The sequence below is a fragment of the Diorhabda carinulata genome, chromosome 6 (genome assembly GCF_026250575.1).
Source record: "Diorhabda carinulata isolate Delta chromosome 6, icDioCari1.1, whole genome shotgun sequence".
In the NCBI taxonomy this organism is placed as follows: domain Eukaryota; kingdom Metazoa; phylum Arthropoda; class Insecta; order Coleoptera; family Chrysomelidae; genus Diorhabda; species Diorhabda carinulata.
Genome location: NC_079465.1, coordinates 20,636,092 through 20,653,657, shown reverse-complemented (window position 1 = coordinate 20,653,657; position 17,566 = coordinate 20,636,092). Strand labels below are relative to the sequence as shown.

Below are 17,566 nucleotides of genomic sequence, written 5' to 3'. Positions count from 1 at the left end.
AGCAAGTTTATATAAAAACATTGTATTCTTATTGTAACAATTTTGAAAATGTCTCGTTTTCCATAAATATATCCAAAAGTAACTTTTTTCGAAAATTTTAAATTGTATTTGTGGAAGCACGTTATGCAGAATCTGTTGCGAGTCGTGACATTGTATTCGGATATTTGGTTTGAGAGAACGAAAGCTTTCTTTTCGCCTCTTTCCCATGAAATCACTTACAGAAATTATCACCGACTACCACGCAAATGCGCAAGTTTAGAAGTAAATAAATATTTTTGAGCGTTCAAACCCATTTTATAATGGAAATATTGAGGTTAGAAAAAAATTGAAAGCTTTTTAGTATAGAATTTTGTGCTCCACATACCCGCAATTCAAAATGTTTTTGAGTACATTAAATGAAAATGTTGAGGTTGGGAAAAAATGTTTACAGACCAATCTGTAGAGAATTTTGTGCTGTACATTTTTTGCTCCTGCGCTTTTTCGAATTCCTCGTAGTTTTCTAGTTATTCGTGTTTCAAAATTTCGAAAATCCGTAATTGTGTTAAGAGTTGCTAGACTTATTCAGAATCCCAAAACCTCCCAGAATCTATAAAATCAACACCGCCCAAATCAATTCAAGGTTTCAGCTCAAAATCGCTCAATATTTGCCATTACTTTTAAGAAATTGAAATTAATTGGCAAATTCAATAATATTATAAATAATACATACATATATAGAATCAAAATATAACTTTATAACAAGTATACTGCACACATTTTGATTCCAACGTGACGTCACATTTTGTGAAAGAGATCGCGCGTGCTTGCCCATAGGTACACCGTGTATGTGTATCGTGACTAAAACTGAAATAAAAAAAGCGAGAAATTTATTGAAGAATTGGATTGTGGTGTATAAAGTGCCATATAATTGCTAAATTTCATAAAATTTAGCTTTTTCAAGTTTATTTTTTCAAATACGCCCTCTAGTAATGAACCTACAATTCTAAATATATATTTTTTTGTTAATCGGGGTATTTTAATGTTAACGACCAAAGATCATTTTCAGTCAGTAGATTTTTATGTAGTTGGGAGAAGGCATATTCAATAAATAATTATTTCATTCCTAACAATTTTGCGTATACACATTTCACTTGTATTATCTAATGCAAATTCAAACAAAAACTTGAATATTATTTTCAAGAATTCGATGTTTCACGATTTATGATTCTTATCAATGACAAATTTATTATTTTAGAGCCACAATCGAGGTGTCTAACATAGTTAAGAAGGGAAGTGATGATATGGTAAGTAAAAATTATTATTCTAAATTTTTTATTGTATTATTGTTGTGAAAATAAAATCTGGAATTATAAAAGAATCTCAGAAGATTGGAATGAAAGAACAATGATCGAACTACCAAAAAAAGGAACTAATCTAATGAAAACTGTCGACCAATCACTTTACTGAACGTTTTGAGTAAGATCATGGTTAGAGTTATTCTGTAAAGAGTCAGAGAACCACTAAATGACAAACTACGAAAAAATCAAAATGGATTCAATTCTTGCATTGACCATATTGCGTCAGTGAGAATAAGACTCAAGCAAACAAAAGAGACAGGGATGTTTTGTATCGCCAACCCTGTTCACCGTTGTAATAGATTGGATAATGTGAAAAACAGAGTTAAATAATCAGGAATCAACTGGAATCTATTCGAAAAACTGCAAAATCTTTATTTCGCCGTCGATATTTATCTTTTACCAACAAATAGAAATCACATGCAAGAGAAAACCAACAGGCTATATAATAATTCGAAACTTAACATCAACAGCAGAAAAACAAAGATATTACGACACGCAAAACCGATACTGAAAGTGATATATTCTTAGGAGGAATAGAAATATGGCAAGTGGAACAATTTTGCTATTTAGGCAGCATAATAAGTACACATGGAGGTGCTGAAAATTATATAAAAAGAAAAAAGGGTCTGGCGCAAAACGCTTTCAAGTCATTGCGTAAAATATGGTCTTCAACACCTCTGGAATATAACGAAAAAATAGAAAATTACATAAAGATTACAAAGCGAAAATGTAGATGAATAAGTCATACATTACGAAAACCAGCAACACACACAACCAGTCAAGCATTCAATTACAAAACAAGAGACAGAAGGAAAAGAGGCAGAACTGTACAAACCTGGAGAAGAAATATCGAGAAAAAATTGCAACATATAAGCTTAACATAGAATGAAGCTACAGAAATAGCCAAAAACAGAGGAAAATGGATGAACAAAACTGGATGAAACTCACATAACGATGCATGAAGATAACGACCTCATCGTTTTACCACAGCTGCTGAAACACCGAAAGATGCTATTTTTTATATGGAGCGATGATGTTATGATAATATAAAAATATAGAAAGAATTGAATAGGGATATGAGGATGTATTGATATCTCTGAAACCAGAGCTACGCAATAAATTAAAAGAAAAAAGTATACCCCGAAATTGTGAAAATCGGAGTAAGGAGCCTTCACCAAGTACCTGTATTTAAAAGGGTTAAGAGGTAAGCAGATTCACGAAGATATGCTTAATACCCTTGGTGATCAATGTCCTTCGTATGCGACCGTGAAAAATTGGACTGCAAGCTTCGAAAGAGGTAAATTTTCCATTGAAGATGATGACCGATCGCGAAGGCCAGTTTCTGTGTCAGTCCCCTAAAATATCGATGCAGTTCTTGACATGATTTTATCAGACCGTCGAATTGGGCTGAAACGGATAACTGAAGCATTTAATATATCATACGAAAGCGTTCATCATATAGTTCACGTCAATTTGGACATGAGAAAAATTGCTGCAAAATGGATCCCCAAATGTTTGAATGCTGTCCAAAAGCGTGCAAGGGTGGAAGCATCGCGTTCGATCTGTACTCGATTTGAAAACGATGTATATTTGTTAAACCGAATTGTTACTATGAATGAGACTTGGGTACATTTCTACGATCCAGAAAGAAAGCAACAATCGATGAAATGGCGATACCCTGGTTCTCCAAGACCTAAGAAGTTTCGTGTCCAAAAATCTGCTAGAAGAGTTCTTGCTTCAGTTTTTTTCTGATTGCCATGGAGTAATCACGATTTATTTTTTGGATAAGGGTAGAACAATAACTGGAGATTACTATTCGACATTACTGACCACTCTACGGGAATTACTTTTAACAGCTTCATTGGACCTGCTCCACAAAGTGTATTTTTTAGTTTCGGAATAAGGATAAAGTTACAGGGGGCCAAATCTGGCGAATTCGTTAGATGAGAGAAAATTTGTCATCATTCTAGAATGTGACGGCGAATTATCCAGAAATCCGTCGTCGGTTAAAACGAATACGAATGTTTCAAGTAGACTCCTCAAAATGGCCAAGTAGTACTCTATTTTATCATATTTATAAATTCATGTCCCTTCGCCAATAATAATGTATTTGATGAATGTAGATGAAATAGGATTTTCATTATTTAAATGCAGAATTTTTATAAAAGAAAAAACTTTGTGTTGTTTTTGAGTTTTTACAATTTTTTTATTTTTTTTTTACGCATTTATAGTAAAAATTTGGGAAAATCGCAATGAAGGATTTGACAGCCTCGATACTGTTGGTTAAGTCTGAACAAATAATAATTGGTATTTATGTAGATCGAAAGCACACCCCATTCATACAATGAGGCATTATTATAAAATTCGAAGCATGCTAAGGATATACCCTTTTCGAGTCTTGGTTCAAAGAAAAACTGGTATCAGCACTACATGCAAACAGTGTAATTGTGTTATATAACGACTCCTATCATTCAACACCAATTCGTAAAGACCAACTAAATATTCTTCCAAAACAGAAATACAGAGGTTTTTACTTCAACAAGATTTATATTTCGAAAAGCAAACCAAAAACAAAGGAGCAACTTATAGGAGTTCTAGAAACGAAAATAATTGCCAAAGAATATACTGTAGAAGGCCAAGAAGAATGGTCATTAATATTCATAGGATGAATATGATGCTAGTGATTTAGAATAATTGTATCGTAGTATATACAGAGTGAGTTTTATGCATGGAATACCTCAATTATCTCGGAAACGGCTTGTACGATTTTTATAAATTTTTGTGTACCAAGGCCTTGTGACCGGTAACAAGGTCTAGTGTCAGTAAGTTAGATAAAAGTTTAACGCAACTGGTGCAGTAAAGTATTTATAATAATCATGGCGCAGAAAAACTGCATCAACTGAAAACAAATCTTTAGATGTTTGTGTCATGTTAGAAGTAGATCCACATTTGTGACGTGGAAAAATTACGAATTTTAGAAAACATTCAGTATATGCAGATACTCAAAATATTGTCCACTTACTTCAATACAACAAGCCATGCGATTTTTAAAATTTTATAATACATTTTGCAACATCCCTGACTGTTCAATTTTTCTTATCTCTTTTAATTCCTGAATATTGGTAGGTATTGTTTCATAAACGATGTTTTTCAAGTGACGCCACAGGAAATAGTCTAAAGGATTCATGTCGGGTGATCGCAGGGGCCATTCGATAAAACGACGCCTTCCAATCCATCTTCTGGGAAACACATTATTTAGGTATTACCTCATACCACATAGTGAGGTGGAGCACCATCTTATTGTAGTCAAATATTGTCGTTTTGGATATTGTTATTGTCTGAAAATTTCTAATTATGAAGTTATTTTTTAATGTAATTAAAAATACTTTCTTGGATATGGAAATATACGAGACAAATTATTATTCCAGCCTACAAATTTAGTTTTTCGGGATATTGGGTGTGGGATTCACGCATCCAACGAGGATTGTTACTTGACCAGTATCCATAATTATGCCAATTTACGTTTCCAATAATTAAAGTGGCTTCATCGCAAAACATAACATTACTTAGAAAAATTGAATCGTTTGGATTGTAAAGTTTTTCCATCATTAGGTCTGCAAACTATACACGTCTATAAAAATCGTCATCTGACAACTCTTGAATCAAAGTTCCTTTTGATGGATGGAATTTATCACATATCACATAAAATTTTCATTACGGATGTTTGCGAAATATCAAGTTCCCTGGATATTTCTCTAGTACTCAAGTGTGGACCGTCTTCTAACAGGACACAAGCATCTAAAGATTATATATGATATGATATACATGATGATCCATTTGGAATAACAAAGTTCATTATTTTTCCGGAAAAAACAAAGATCTGGCAACAATGTAAATACCGCCATAATACCGGCCATATCACAAAAATTTATAAAAATCATATAAGCCGTTTCCGATATAATTCAGGCATTCCATATATAAAACTCACTCTGTATATGATAGATAAAGACCACGGGGAAAAACTTGGTTAGTTACAATTCTAGAATTTTCCACGAAATGGTCATAGCTATGAAGTTAAAAAGTTATTCCCCAGTATTATTTTACTGTTATCATATATTCACTCTATTGTATCTATATTTTGGCAAAAATAACAAAAAATGCTCTCAGGAACTTTTTCTGCCAAATATCTTTTTTACTGTGTATCAAAAACTGCTATGTCACTTTAACTCTAGTTTTTAATTTACAAAAACTTTAAAGACAAATTCATCTTTGTATTTAATTTAACTGAAATTATCTTCGCTTGTTATATTGAGTACAACTCTGTACAATACTAAATGATGGACATAACATTTTCGCTTATTTATTAAATCCTTATGTACACTATAATTATCAACATTTTATCTGAGTGTATTACTGTTTATTCTTTTACTCATTAATTGGTCCTTGGGCTGTGCATTTGTATTAAATAAATTTGGTATACCGCAGTAAGGATAATAATAAGAGAAAAATAGAATTGATTGATTGTTTCAATAAAATCGGTTTAGGATTCTGAATGATTTTTGAAATTGTTACTTTTAAAATATTTCATTATTTATTATTCATTTATTAATTAAGGAACGTAATAACTTACTGATAATAATGACTTTAAACTTTATAAATAAATGATCTCATTCCAGTGGGTAACACTGGAACAAGCTAAACATGGTATGGTTCACCTTCGACTCACCTGGCTAACGCTCAGCAAGAATTATTCGGACTTGGATGCGGTAAGTACATTTAATACCCATATATAAAATTTCTTCAAATTATTACTTCTTAAGACCGCTTGAGATGATGCAATACAACGTGCAAATCAATGCAAGACGCGGTATTTCTTGATCAAAAGCATACGCACATGAAGTGTAGCTGATTGCTTCATGCAAGATCTCGCTCTTTATCGGTTTGGTGCAATTTTTATTGCCTACAAGTTGTAATTTTAGAGAGAAATAAGTTTATAATCTGCTGATATTTTATTTTGCTTATGAATTTTCTTAACTAATTTTTCTATGTTTTCTCATCCAATTCTCGAGCTATCGGACTCCAAAAATAAAGGTAGCAGCGGATATAATTATTGCCATTGGTGCACTGACCACTTTTTTCTTGTTTATTTCACATAGTTTTGTTATTTTCATTTTCAAACTGCTCATAAAATATTAATAATGTTTGAGGTTAGGAAACTTTTTACTTCTACTTATGGTATTTTGATTAGTGACAACCATGATGCAATGGTAAGCGACATGCAATATTCGTCTATGTCTTCCATCACGTCAAGCAGCCTTTATTAGGCTTCTTTTATATGGTTTTGTTGATAAATTATCTTAATTTAAGGTCTCGTTCAATTGAAATTTTGAAATACCATAAAATATTGACGTTTCGACCTAATTCGGTATTTATCAAAATATGTCATATTATTTTTGTCCCTCTCTCCTTCATCCGAAAAACTTGCAAGCAAATCCGTTTTCGTACATATTATCTACATTCACTTCCAATCAGAAATCGAAACAATAGATCCGCACAATTCAGCAACACATAAGAATCAGTATGGATCGGTTGATACAAAATAAACTATCACTTTAATCCGCTCACAAACCTCCAAGCACATAACGGAATAGAAAAGTTATACTTGTGGAACATTTTAAACATCGGTCGAAATTTGTATTCCTGAAAAATCCCTCATTCCAACGCCACACGTATTTAAAATATGATAACTAAGTGGTCTTCAAGGTATGATGCTTGTGAACAAGGGATGAGTTTTTTTTTATGTAAAAAACAAGCACAAGATGGTAAATCCTATTATATTCGAATAGTTCGAATGATGAAACTGAAAAATATTTTTATTTTTCAATGTAATGTCTTTTAGCATATACTTTTTCAATAAATTCTATACTCTTTTTATAATAAGAATCGTTAAGCTCCTCAAAATAGTCATTAACTGCCGACATCACCTCTTCATTGGTTGAGAAATCTTTGACCACTGAGCCGTTCTCTCAAGTCTGGAAAGTGTAAATAATATAAAGGGGCTAAATATGGCGAAAAGGGTGCATGAAGTAGCAACTCAAATTTTAATTTTGGCCATTGCAATAACAGATTTGTGGGTCTATGAGCTATATTCGGTTTTACGGTGGATGGGCTGCTAACCCGTTCCACCAACCCTCCTCCTTTTCTCAGGCTTGGGACCGGCAACACAATTGCTAAGCTACTCAATCCATTCAGCGATCATGCAGGCGGAGCAGAGCAGATTATTATCCTATTATTATCCTATCTTATATAGATTATTATCCTATGCAGCAGAGACCCGACCTGAGACCTCTAAAACGAAACGGATATTGGAGACTACAGAAATGAAAATAGTTCGAAGAATAGCGGGAATAACACTAATGGATAGAGAAAGGAGTGAAAACATAAGACGAACATGCGGGATAGATAACATCATTGACTGGGTACTGGATAGAAAGATAAAATGGAATGAGCACATTGACCGCATGACGGAAGAACGAATTGTGAAAATATCAAGGGACAAATCACCAGCAGGACAAAGAAGCCTTGGAAGACCTAGGAAAAGATGGAGTGTCAACCTCCTAGGTGACTGAGCAGAGGCAATGATGTGAAGAAAAACAGGCAATGATGCCTACACACAGCAGGAAGAAGAAGAAGCAATAACAGATGTGTGAGCTGGTGCATAATCTTGATGAAACAACACTTCTAAGCCAAATGCGGAAGTTTTTGCTTGATTTCTTCGCTCAATCGTTGCAATAAGCTCTCAGGATACTAGCCGTTGAAAGCTTCTACTTTTTCAAGATAATTAATGAAAATTATCCCATGCGCATCCCAAAAAACCTACGTCATGACCTTGCCTGCAGATGGAACGATCTTTGTCTTATTTGTAGCCGGTTTTCCTTTTTTATTCCATTGTTTTGATTGTTCTTTTGATTCGGGTGTGAAGTTTCACGTTTCATCCTTGGCTATGAAAAAGCACAAAAACATCTTCGCGACGCTGTTTTTGTTTCATTGTGAGCAAACACGGCACCCATTTTGCGTACAGCTTTTTCATGTCCAAATTTTCAATTCCTTGTGATGTAACGCATTTTTTGAAATGCCTACCATTGTCTGCCATCTCGCGCACTTTCAGTCGACGATCATCCAGTGCCGCATTGTGGATTTTCACCTCATTTGGTCGATCACTGCGTTGTTGGTCTTCGCTACCCAATATTTTAATGTTGATAACGAAGAAGTAGTCATAACCAGAGTAGAATCTAGTTCAGCTTTTGTATTGATTGGGCTAAAGCCTTTCAAATAAAAGTATTGTTTGACATAACGATGACCAATTTTTTCCTTGTTTAAAAATTCACTCGAAACTTTTACTATGGATCATTGCCAAACAAATACTAAACAACGTGGCGTCTTCAAATTTGAAAAATATTCTATTCTATATAGATTCTTTACTTTCCAATACAGTGGTATTTTTCGAGCAGCTATCGCCGTCTCTAGGTCAGACCAGATACTTCTCGTATGATCGATATTAAAATCAAAACTAAAATGGATACTGCCGAGCTATTTATTCATACATTATACCATTTAATTTGTTGAACAGAAAGTGCATTGTCTGAGCGTCCGGTTATACAACTTTAATTTATGCATATTAACCATTAAAAAATTAAGTGCCGTGGAAAATTCTATTTAGAATAATTGATAAATTTTTCATTTTCTGTACTGTGATTAGTTACGTTACTTTTGTTTGTTTATTTTACTTCCATCTATGTGGCATACTCAGTTAATTTACTTTCTATCAATTTTTCAGATATTGAACGAAACTCAATTATTGAGAAGCTCAAATCTACACACAGCTCTGGTTACTATATTTTTGGATTCCTGTAAAAACCTGCCCGTAAGTGCTTCGAAGTGTTCGCTTTTACATTTTTAATGTTGTTCTTTTAGCAAGCAAGGATGTCAACTAAACCAGATCCTTACGCTGTTTTGAGGGTCGGAAATAATATCCAACAAACAAAAGTTCTAATGAGAACAATTAATCCCGTTTGGGAAGAGGGCTTCACATTTCTTATTAATAATCCAGAAAACGATACGTTATTTTTGAGTGTGATGGATCAAAAAACTTCTTCGGAAATAGGTCAACTTAATTTGAAAATCAAAACAATAGCCAACAAACAAGATCTAGTTATGGACAAGGAACCCTTCTCATTATTAAAATCGGGTCCAGAAAGTAAAGTGATATGGTCTATACATTTGCGAGTAAGTATACAAAATGTGATAAATTAAAAATAAAATCATAATAACCAAACTCTAATATTAAACGGGCATCTTCTGCAACAAAAAGACAGTGCAAGATATCTTTGATTTCATCTGGATCGACGACTAACCTGGAGCACACACATACTAACAAAGAGAAAGCAATTGGATCTAAAACTGTACTGGTCAATAGGTCGAAAATCTCAACTAACCATCGACAACAAGCTGCTAATATAGAAAATCACACTAAAACGCATCTGGAGGTATGGTATTCAACTATGGAGCTTCTTGTTATGTACCCAACAGCGTTATCGCTTGTGACATCCAAATTAAGTCAATTAAAGAAGAAATATCTGATTTCTCCCAAAAATATTTTTACCGCATGAAAACCTATCCCAACACATTGGCTCAATCTTCAATGAAACTTCCCATCCAGCGACGGTCTTAGAAGGCATTTTTCGTGTGACCTGCCTGACAGATTTTAGTGTCATAGTAATGTATTGTATGGTTATCCCTCAATCAAACGATTTGTTTTTGAGTGAAGGGAAATTGCCACTGGGTGAATTTCCTACAAGACTTCCTACTGAAGACGAAGGAGGAGGAGCACTGTAAATCCTCTTCTAACAGCTGGTTGAAAAACTCAATCGTTTCTATTTAGCTGCTTCTACAGTTACGAATCTTGTCCCTTTGACAATGGGAAATAGAAATAAGTTACGTGGTGCAACATCGTGCCAGTATGGTAGATTGTTCATCATGGTTACAAAGAAAGCTTTCAGATACAGGACAGAGCTTGACGATTGTCGATATGGAAAATCTATGATGCTTCACAAATCGAATCTTTGATTTTAAATTTACAAATGTTTTCGATCATTGTTGATATTGAGGACCTTCCACTATCTTCGGTTGTTTCACACCCATCTTAGAAATAAACCACTGGAAAATTTGTCTGCGTAGATTTCTTCCAATATTCCTTATGCTTATGGGGTAGATTTCCATAGTTTACCATGAGCTCGGCATAAGGACTTTTATTTTTGACACCCATTCCAATTTGAAGAATGGATATGTTGCTTTCAAGGGTGTAGCTACAATTTTATTTTGATGGTACTGAAATAGGCATGAAGATTATAACGATATAACAGGATGTAATTTTCTCTATTTTTTCGTCCAATAATAAGTCACGTTCAAGAAGAGGGAGTAGCAGACCTTCTTTTCTTCTAATGTTTCCTATTATATTGATTATTCTGTGTACTTGATCTATACTGGAGTGGATTTTCCTGAAGCCAAACTAATATGAACTTATTCATTTTCTATCTTCAAGTTTAGATTTCAATATTTCCAGAAGTATATGATTAATAGTAGTGATATTGATCTATATAAAGATATGGTTTGGGAATGATAAATTCAGCTACTCTTCATTATTTATATACTTCCAAATTGTTCAATTGTACAAACATGCTTAAGATGGCATTGTGGTACGGTTGTTTCCATTGGGCTGACAATATATTCGACAATGAGGTACAAGCAACATTATTATTATAAAAAGTGCCCCAAACACTTTATTCTTTCGGATCTTTTGTTCACTAAATTCTGCTTTCCCAAATACCTGCATTCCATAATTCTTTATTTGTTCTTCTGTCTCATACATCAATTATTGTTTTTCCCAGTTGTGGCTTTGTCTTTCTGGAGATATTCTTAAAATTCATTATTTTATTCAAGATCTATAGTTGTTTATATCCTTCCGTCGCCTTTCCCGCGTTACCGTTGTCTTAAAAAAGAATAATAGATGTGTTACTTTTGGTCCTTTAATTTCTTTTAGAAAATTTTTCATTGTTAAACCCGAAATTAAATTGGGCAGTACTGATTTTCTAGATACTCAAAGGTTTTCGGTTACTGAATAAGTCTAGCAAATCTTGACAAAGTTACGAGCATGGGCTTTCGAAATTTTGGAACTTGTAGCTCAAAAATTTTTTTCAACGCAAATAACTCGAAAACTAAGAGGAATTCGAAAACTCTCCGAACAAATAATGTAGAGCACATGGAAATTGCTCCAACTCTTGGAAAACTGCTTCGTTTTCAAAAAATCAAAATGCATGGTTTAGATCTCTGTATTCTACTCGGATAAACTAGCATAATTTACGACTTGGAATATTTTCGAAAATCTTGCGAGATTAAAAGGCCACATAAGCACTTGAAGTTCCAATCGATATATTTTATCACTCGCGATATAAACAAGCAAATCCAACGAGAGATTTGTCTTTCGTGTTATCATCAATATTTTCATATAAAAACACACATCAATTACTTCTTGGTTTCAAATTAACTAACTTTTAAAAAACGCGATCAATGACACTATCTTCGTTCTCGGTTGATTATTATTTCAATATTCACAGACTTCTTACTAGTTTCTCTTTAACAAACAAAAAGGTGGCTACTCATTTTGAAGCTTAGAATCTTAGCTTCAAGTTTATACAAAAACATATACAAAAGTAACTTTCAGTTTGTCAAAATAATAAATTTCCTCTAACTTTAGACCTTTCATATCTTAAATTTTTTTGCGTTTCCCTTTAGAACATGGTCAATTCGCACAACAATTTTCACTATTATCAACCCAACCGAAATTTACTACATTGTGACAGTCAAACAACGTTTCATCTAGATAAATTATGTGTCTATTAGAACTTCGGTAGTCTTTTATAAATAATCTTGTCGCCATCGAACGATCCTTGTGTTTAAAACCACATGCTGAAAAAATTTGATGCAATGTTTCTAAACTGGTATAATTGTATTCTGGACAATCTGTTGAGCATTCGAATGTATTTGTATACCTGAATGTATACCTAAATCTTTATTATTAAATTCATACCTGTCTTTAATCTAACTACGCTGTGCAATTTCATTGTATTCATTCGCCCATGGTTTAAATCTCACCTAGCCACGCCAATGCTTATCGCAGACTTTTTGGCTGGAATATCTCGAAGAAATTGTTTACATTGGCCTTCTCACAGTTTCGGCCAATACAAATGCATTTATGTTTATGATTCGATTTTTTATTTGGTAAACAGTGGAGATGATGAGTCCACGTGAACTGACGGTTTGTTTAATGTTTACATAATTCTTTACGCGGAGTACACATAATTTTTCATTTCTTAGTTTGGTACGAGTGTCGTGCGTATTTATAAATATTGTTTGTTCCTCGCATACCTGTCTTCTACAATTGATATTGGAAGAACTATACCTGTTCTACGATTGTAAATCTATACCAAATTGTCTATTACCTGGTCTTAGAGTAATTAATTGCACTAAAATTTTCAACACCCACTAGCTTAACGTATTTTATATTTTTGCAATGCTTAGAAAAATTAAAAAGCACATTGAAAAAATATTATTTCAGTAATAATAATTTTTATTTAAAAATTTTTAGATAAGCATAAATAAAAGTGAATTGCAGTGGGTAGTGGACTTGTTCATACTAATAATTTTTTGCCACTTCCTCGTGACATTAAATTTTCTACCAGTAATCATAAACGGAAAATTATTATTCAATGTTGACTATTTTTTATAGATTTTGAAGCAATCTGAAGTGATAGCAGAAATTCGAAGTGATGATCCTGGAGTCATGAAGAGAAGCATTTCTAACGTTTCTAAGTCTTCTTTGGGTAAGTAATTTTTTTAATGCCAGAATAGAGAGAGAGAGAGAGAGAGAGAGAGAGAGTATAGTTAATTTGAAGATAAATAAGAAAAGGTGCAAATTATAAGACCCTCAGAAAGGCAAACCATACCGAAGATGGGATTCGAACAACGAGTAGTAAATTGCTAAAGCATTACGAGAATCGAGCTATTCAAACAAATATTTGATCGCAAAACAAGCAGAGGATAGTTTTTTTGCCAAGTTTTCTACATGTACAGACCATTGAAGGGCATCGTCAATATGTAGACCAAGAACCTTGTTCGAATTTGAGGATCTTATTAATCACTGTTGAGTTTTAGGGCTGGTAAAGCTCCTTTATAGGATAAAGCTAAAGTTTTCTCAGTGTTTATCAGATCTTTGCCCATGATAGAACGTAAAGCTTTTATATCTGGACCACTCCAGGTTACGCTGGTTTCATCCGCGAATAAAGTAAATTTACCATTAATTCGTAAATCTGTGACATCATTAATGAATAGCATAATAAGAACTGTACCCAAAACTGAACCCTGAAGTACTCCTAGCTAGCAATTTCCTTGAAGCCATTAGCTCGTACTTATTGTTTTCGACATTCATTTAAGATACAAAGCATTTTAAGGAAACACCTCGGACGCCTTAATATTCTAGTTTGTTTATCAGAATTTTATGATCAACATCATAGAAGGCATTAGCGAAATCACAAAAGATTAGTATGACAGCCTATAAAAAGGCAATTTTTGGGAATTAAAAAAAAAACTAGAGAATCAAACGTTTCAAAATTTTTAGGGTATACACATGTTTTGAGAATACACAGTAAAATTTTTGAAATAAAATATTAAATATTTTTGAAATGACACGCGATCTCTGGCGTGTCAGGGACTCCACTGCTGGAGTGATTGCGTTGATAAAAGCTAACAAAACAAAATTCTCGTTAAACTTAAACATATTGTCTGTACGATGACCCTCGGGCGAACAAAAAATCAAAAATTGACAAAATGGTGGCATGTTGAAAAAAACAGTTAAATTTTAACCAAAATTTTGGTCGTTTTTGGCCTGCCAAAATTCGATTTTTAATCAGATAAAAAAATTGGAGTGCCATCGTATGGAGAACTATATAGACAAGATGCAAAATAAATTTGATAGCGAACGGATCATTTGTCTCCGAGTAATCACTCCAGCAAATTCGAAAAATGCTGTTTCGAGAAAAACACGCTTAAAGATAAAATGATGGTATAGTAGCTAATGCAACTATCTAACTGCAGAGTGGCTACTTTTTTAAATGGCTGTAACTCAAAAACTATATAAGATATCGATTTCAAATTTTAGTATGTTATTTTTAAAGGTATAATCGAAATATGAAAAAAATCGATTTTTTAAAAATTTCACACTAGGTGTCCCTCTTGTGAGGTACATATTTCATTGAGAACTGAAAAATAGCATCAATAGTGCATTTATTAGGTAGGAAACCAAATTGTTGAGCTATCAAGATTTAATTTTTTTTTAGTCGCTCAATTATCTTCGATAGGATAGGTAATAAAGCAATAGGATGATAGTCTAGTATTATTTTTCTCACCACCCTTGTGCAGGGAAACAATTATAGCTGTTTTTAGACAGATAGGGAAAACCCCTTTTCAAGGGATTCGTTAATTAGAGAACATAAAACGTAATCATCACTTCTGGAAAATTCCAAAATAACTTAGCTGATAACCCATCGTTGCCGCAAGAAATCTGAAAATGGTTTTCTCTAGCTCATGTCTATCTACGTGTCTGAGGAAGAGACTTTCACTGATTATTTTAGAAAAAACGAGGAAAGAAAGATCATCGAGATATTTTACGTTCACGAAATAATTTCGTCTGAATCGAGGTCAATAGTATTTGATGAACGGGTTTTGATTCTCAAATCATTGATAACAGACAAAGTTTCTTTCGAGGAATTTATAGCTCTCGAGATGCCATTATTGTGATAGTTTTGATAGTTTTATCATACAATAATCTATATTTATTGATATAATTGAGGATTGTCGGTGATATTTTTAATATACGAGGATATATTGAAAAATTCTTAGCCTACTAGAGAACCAAATAAAATTTCAATGTCAAAATATTGTATAACTCAACATATTCTCTCCTCTTAATTGGATACATTTACATAAATTTACGACCTTTCAAACTTTTTTTCAGTTGAGGAAAGAGGTGATAGTTGGATGGTGAATAAGGGAGGTGTTTTAGTAATTCAAACCTCAAATCAGGAATTTTTTGCATGGCAACATGAGATTTGTAAGCAGAAGCGTTGTCCTGCGAAAACAAAACACCTTTGGATATGTTCCATGTTTGTTAAATTATAGTCAGGACGTTTTGAATACTATTTTATTAAAGAAACATATATCATTTACAAGATCAAAGATAAGCGCAGGAGTGCCACTGACGTTTCTACTTGACGTCCGTTCTGCTGCCACCTAGTGGTCATGTGTAGTTGATATAAGAGACCATACACTAGCCATCTAATGCTATCTTATGTAACAGGATGGCTTTCCGCGTCTTTTCTCTTTAATTTTTTCCCGTAGAGTTGTCAGTATTGTCGAATAGTAATCTCCAGTTATTGTTCCACCCTTATCTTATGATTACTCCATGGCACTCCCAAAAAACTGCAGCAAGAACTTTTCCAGGAGGAACGCAAATTTTTGGAAGTATAAAAGCACGTATGAGATCAAAGTACGCGTCAACGTATACGAGCAAGATATGAATATTAGAACTTTAAACCAGAATAGCAAAAGGAGCACAAAAGTTTAGGAGCGTGAAAACACTGATGAAAGGAAAGAAAATATTCTAATTTATGGAGGAAAATGTAAGATGTCTTACAATTAAGTAATGAATCTAGATGCTTTCCTCTCTTGTGCAAACCTTGGAACAACGAAACCTCTACCATATAATGTGGTTACCCTAACACATATATAATATATATATATATACATATATATATATATATATATATATATAATATACGAGGATTGTCCCAAAAGTACCTGGCCCAACAAAGAAAACACAAAAATTTTTCAACGTAATCTCCTTTTAGCTCCATAAACTTTTCCCATCGATATCCAATAAGTTCGAATACCCTTTTTATAATAAGAATCATCAAGCTTCTCAAAATGGCCATTAACTGCCGACATCGCCTCTTCATTGTAGGAAAATCTTTGTCTTTGACACCGAGTCATTTTTTCAAGTCTGGGAACAGAAAATAATAGGAGGGAGCTGAATCTAGAATATAGTTTGCAAGAGATAGCCAAATGCGGCAGTTTTGCTTGAATTCTTCGTTCAAACGCAATAAGTTCGCATAATACTCGCCGTTGAAAGTTTTTTTTTTACAAGAGAGTCAATAAAAGTTATCCCACGCGCATCCCAAAAAAACGACGCCATGACCTTGCCTGCAGATGGAACGGTCATTGCCTTCTCTGCGGCCTGTTTTCCCTTTTCAGTACATTGTCTTGATTGTTATTTTGTTTCGGGTGTGAAGTGATGTTTCGTTGTGACGTGTCATCCATGGTTATGAAACAGCACAAAAATTCGGCTTTATTACTGTGAAACATTGCCAAAAACTCGATGGAAAAATCTTCGACGATGTTTCTTTCCATTGTGTGTTGGTGGTGCCCGTAAAAAAATGACGAGATTAAGAGCAACGCGTTGCGATGAAGTTTGCTGTGAACTTTGGCGACTTATTAAAACAGACAGAAAGTGATCACAAATTTTTCAACCAAATGATCGAAAACCAAAAAAAGCTCGCAAAAGATCAAGAATTATAATGATGCTCATCAGCTTCTTTGACAGTCATTCGTTCTACTTGGATATACCGTGAATCAAGACTTTAAAAAAGAGTCAATAGTCAATACACTTGAGTGCTACATCATGACAATGACACTGTAACTGTGCATTGAATGTTTTTAGCGTCCAGTGTCACCATAGTCGCCATATTCGCCGGGGAATCGATTGAGAAAGTTCGAACAACTATGACTTTCAGAATTGCTAAAATGCCCAAAAAATCGCTGTATTCGGCGTATTGATGCGAAAGAGAATCATGGTGTCACTGAATAATTTTATAATAAATGGTTTTTTCAACATCAGTCATTATAATGCATATTGTAGCCCGAGAGACAAAGGATATCATAATTACAAAATTATTATTTATGTACGAAATATTTAAGTAATAATAATCCACTCACCGATTGCTTTTTTTATTCTTTATGTATGTATTCTCGGATGTATTACTCAAATATTCGATGTTATT

General features: G+C 33.5%; 1 protein-coding gene across 2 annotated transcripts in view; it reads left to right on the top strand.

The window, feature by feature from the left end:
• LOC130894920 (extended synaptotagmin-2) overlaps window positions 1-17,566 on the top strand; it is a 130,701-nt gene that overhangs the window by 89,117 nt on the left and 24,018 nt on the right. For both annotated transcript variants that reach the window (XM_057801960.1, XM_057801961.1), the window contains exons 11-15: window positions 1,235-1,283; window positions 6,014-6,103; window positions 9,175-9,261; window positions 9,312-9,623; window positions 13,183-13,276. In XM_057801960.1, the coding sequence (XP_057657943.1) occupies window positions 1,235-1,283; window positions 6,014-6,103; window positions 9,175-9,261; window positions 9,312-9,623; window positions 13,183-13,276 (632 nt within the window). The remainder of the gene's footprint in view (window positions 1-1,234; window positions 1,284-6,013; window positions 6,104-9,174; window positions 9,262-9,311; window positions 9,624-13,182; window positions 13,277-17,566) is intronic.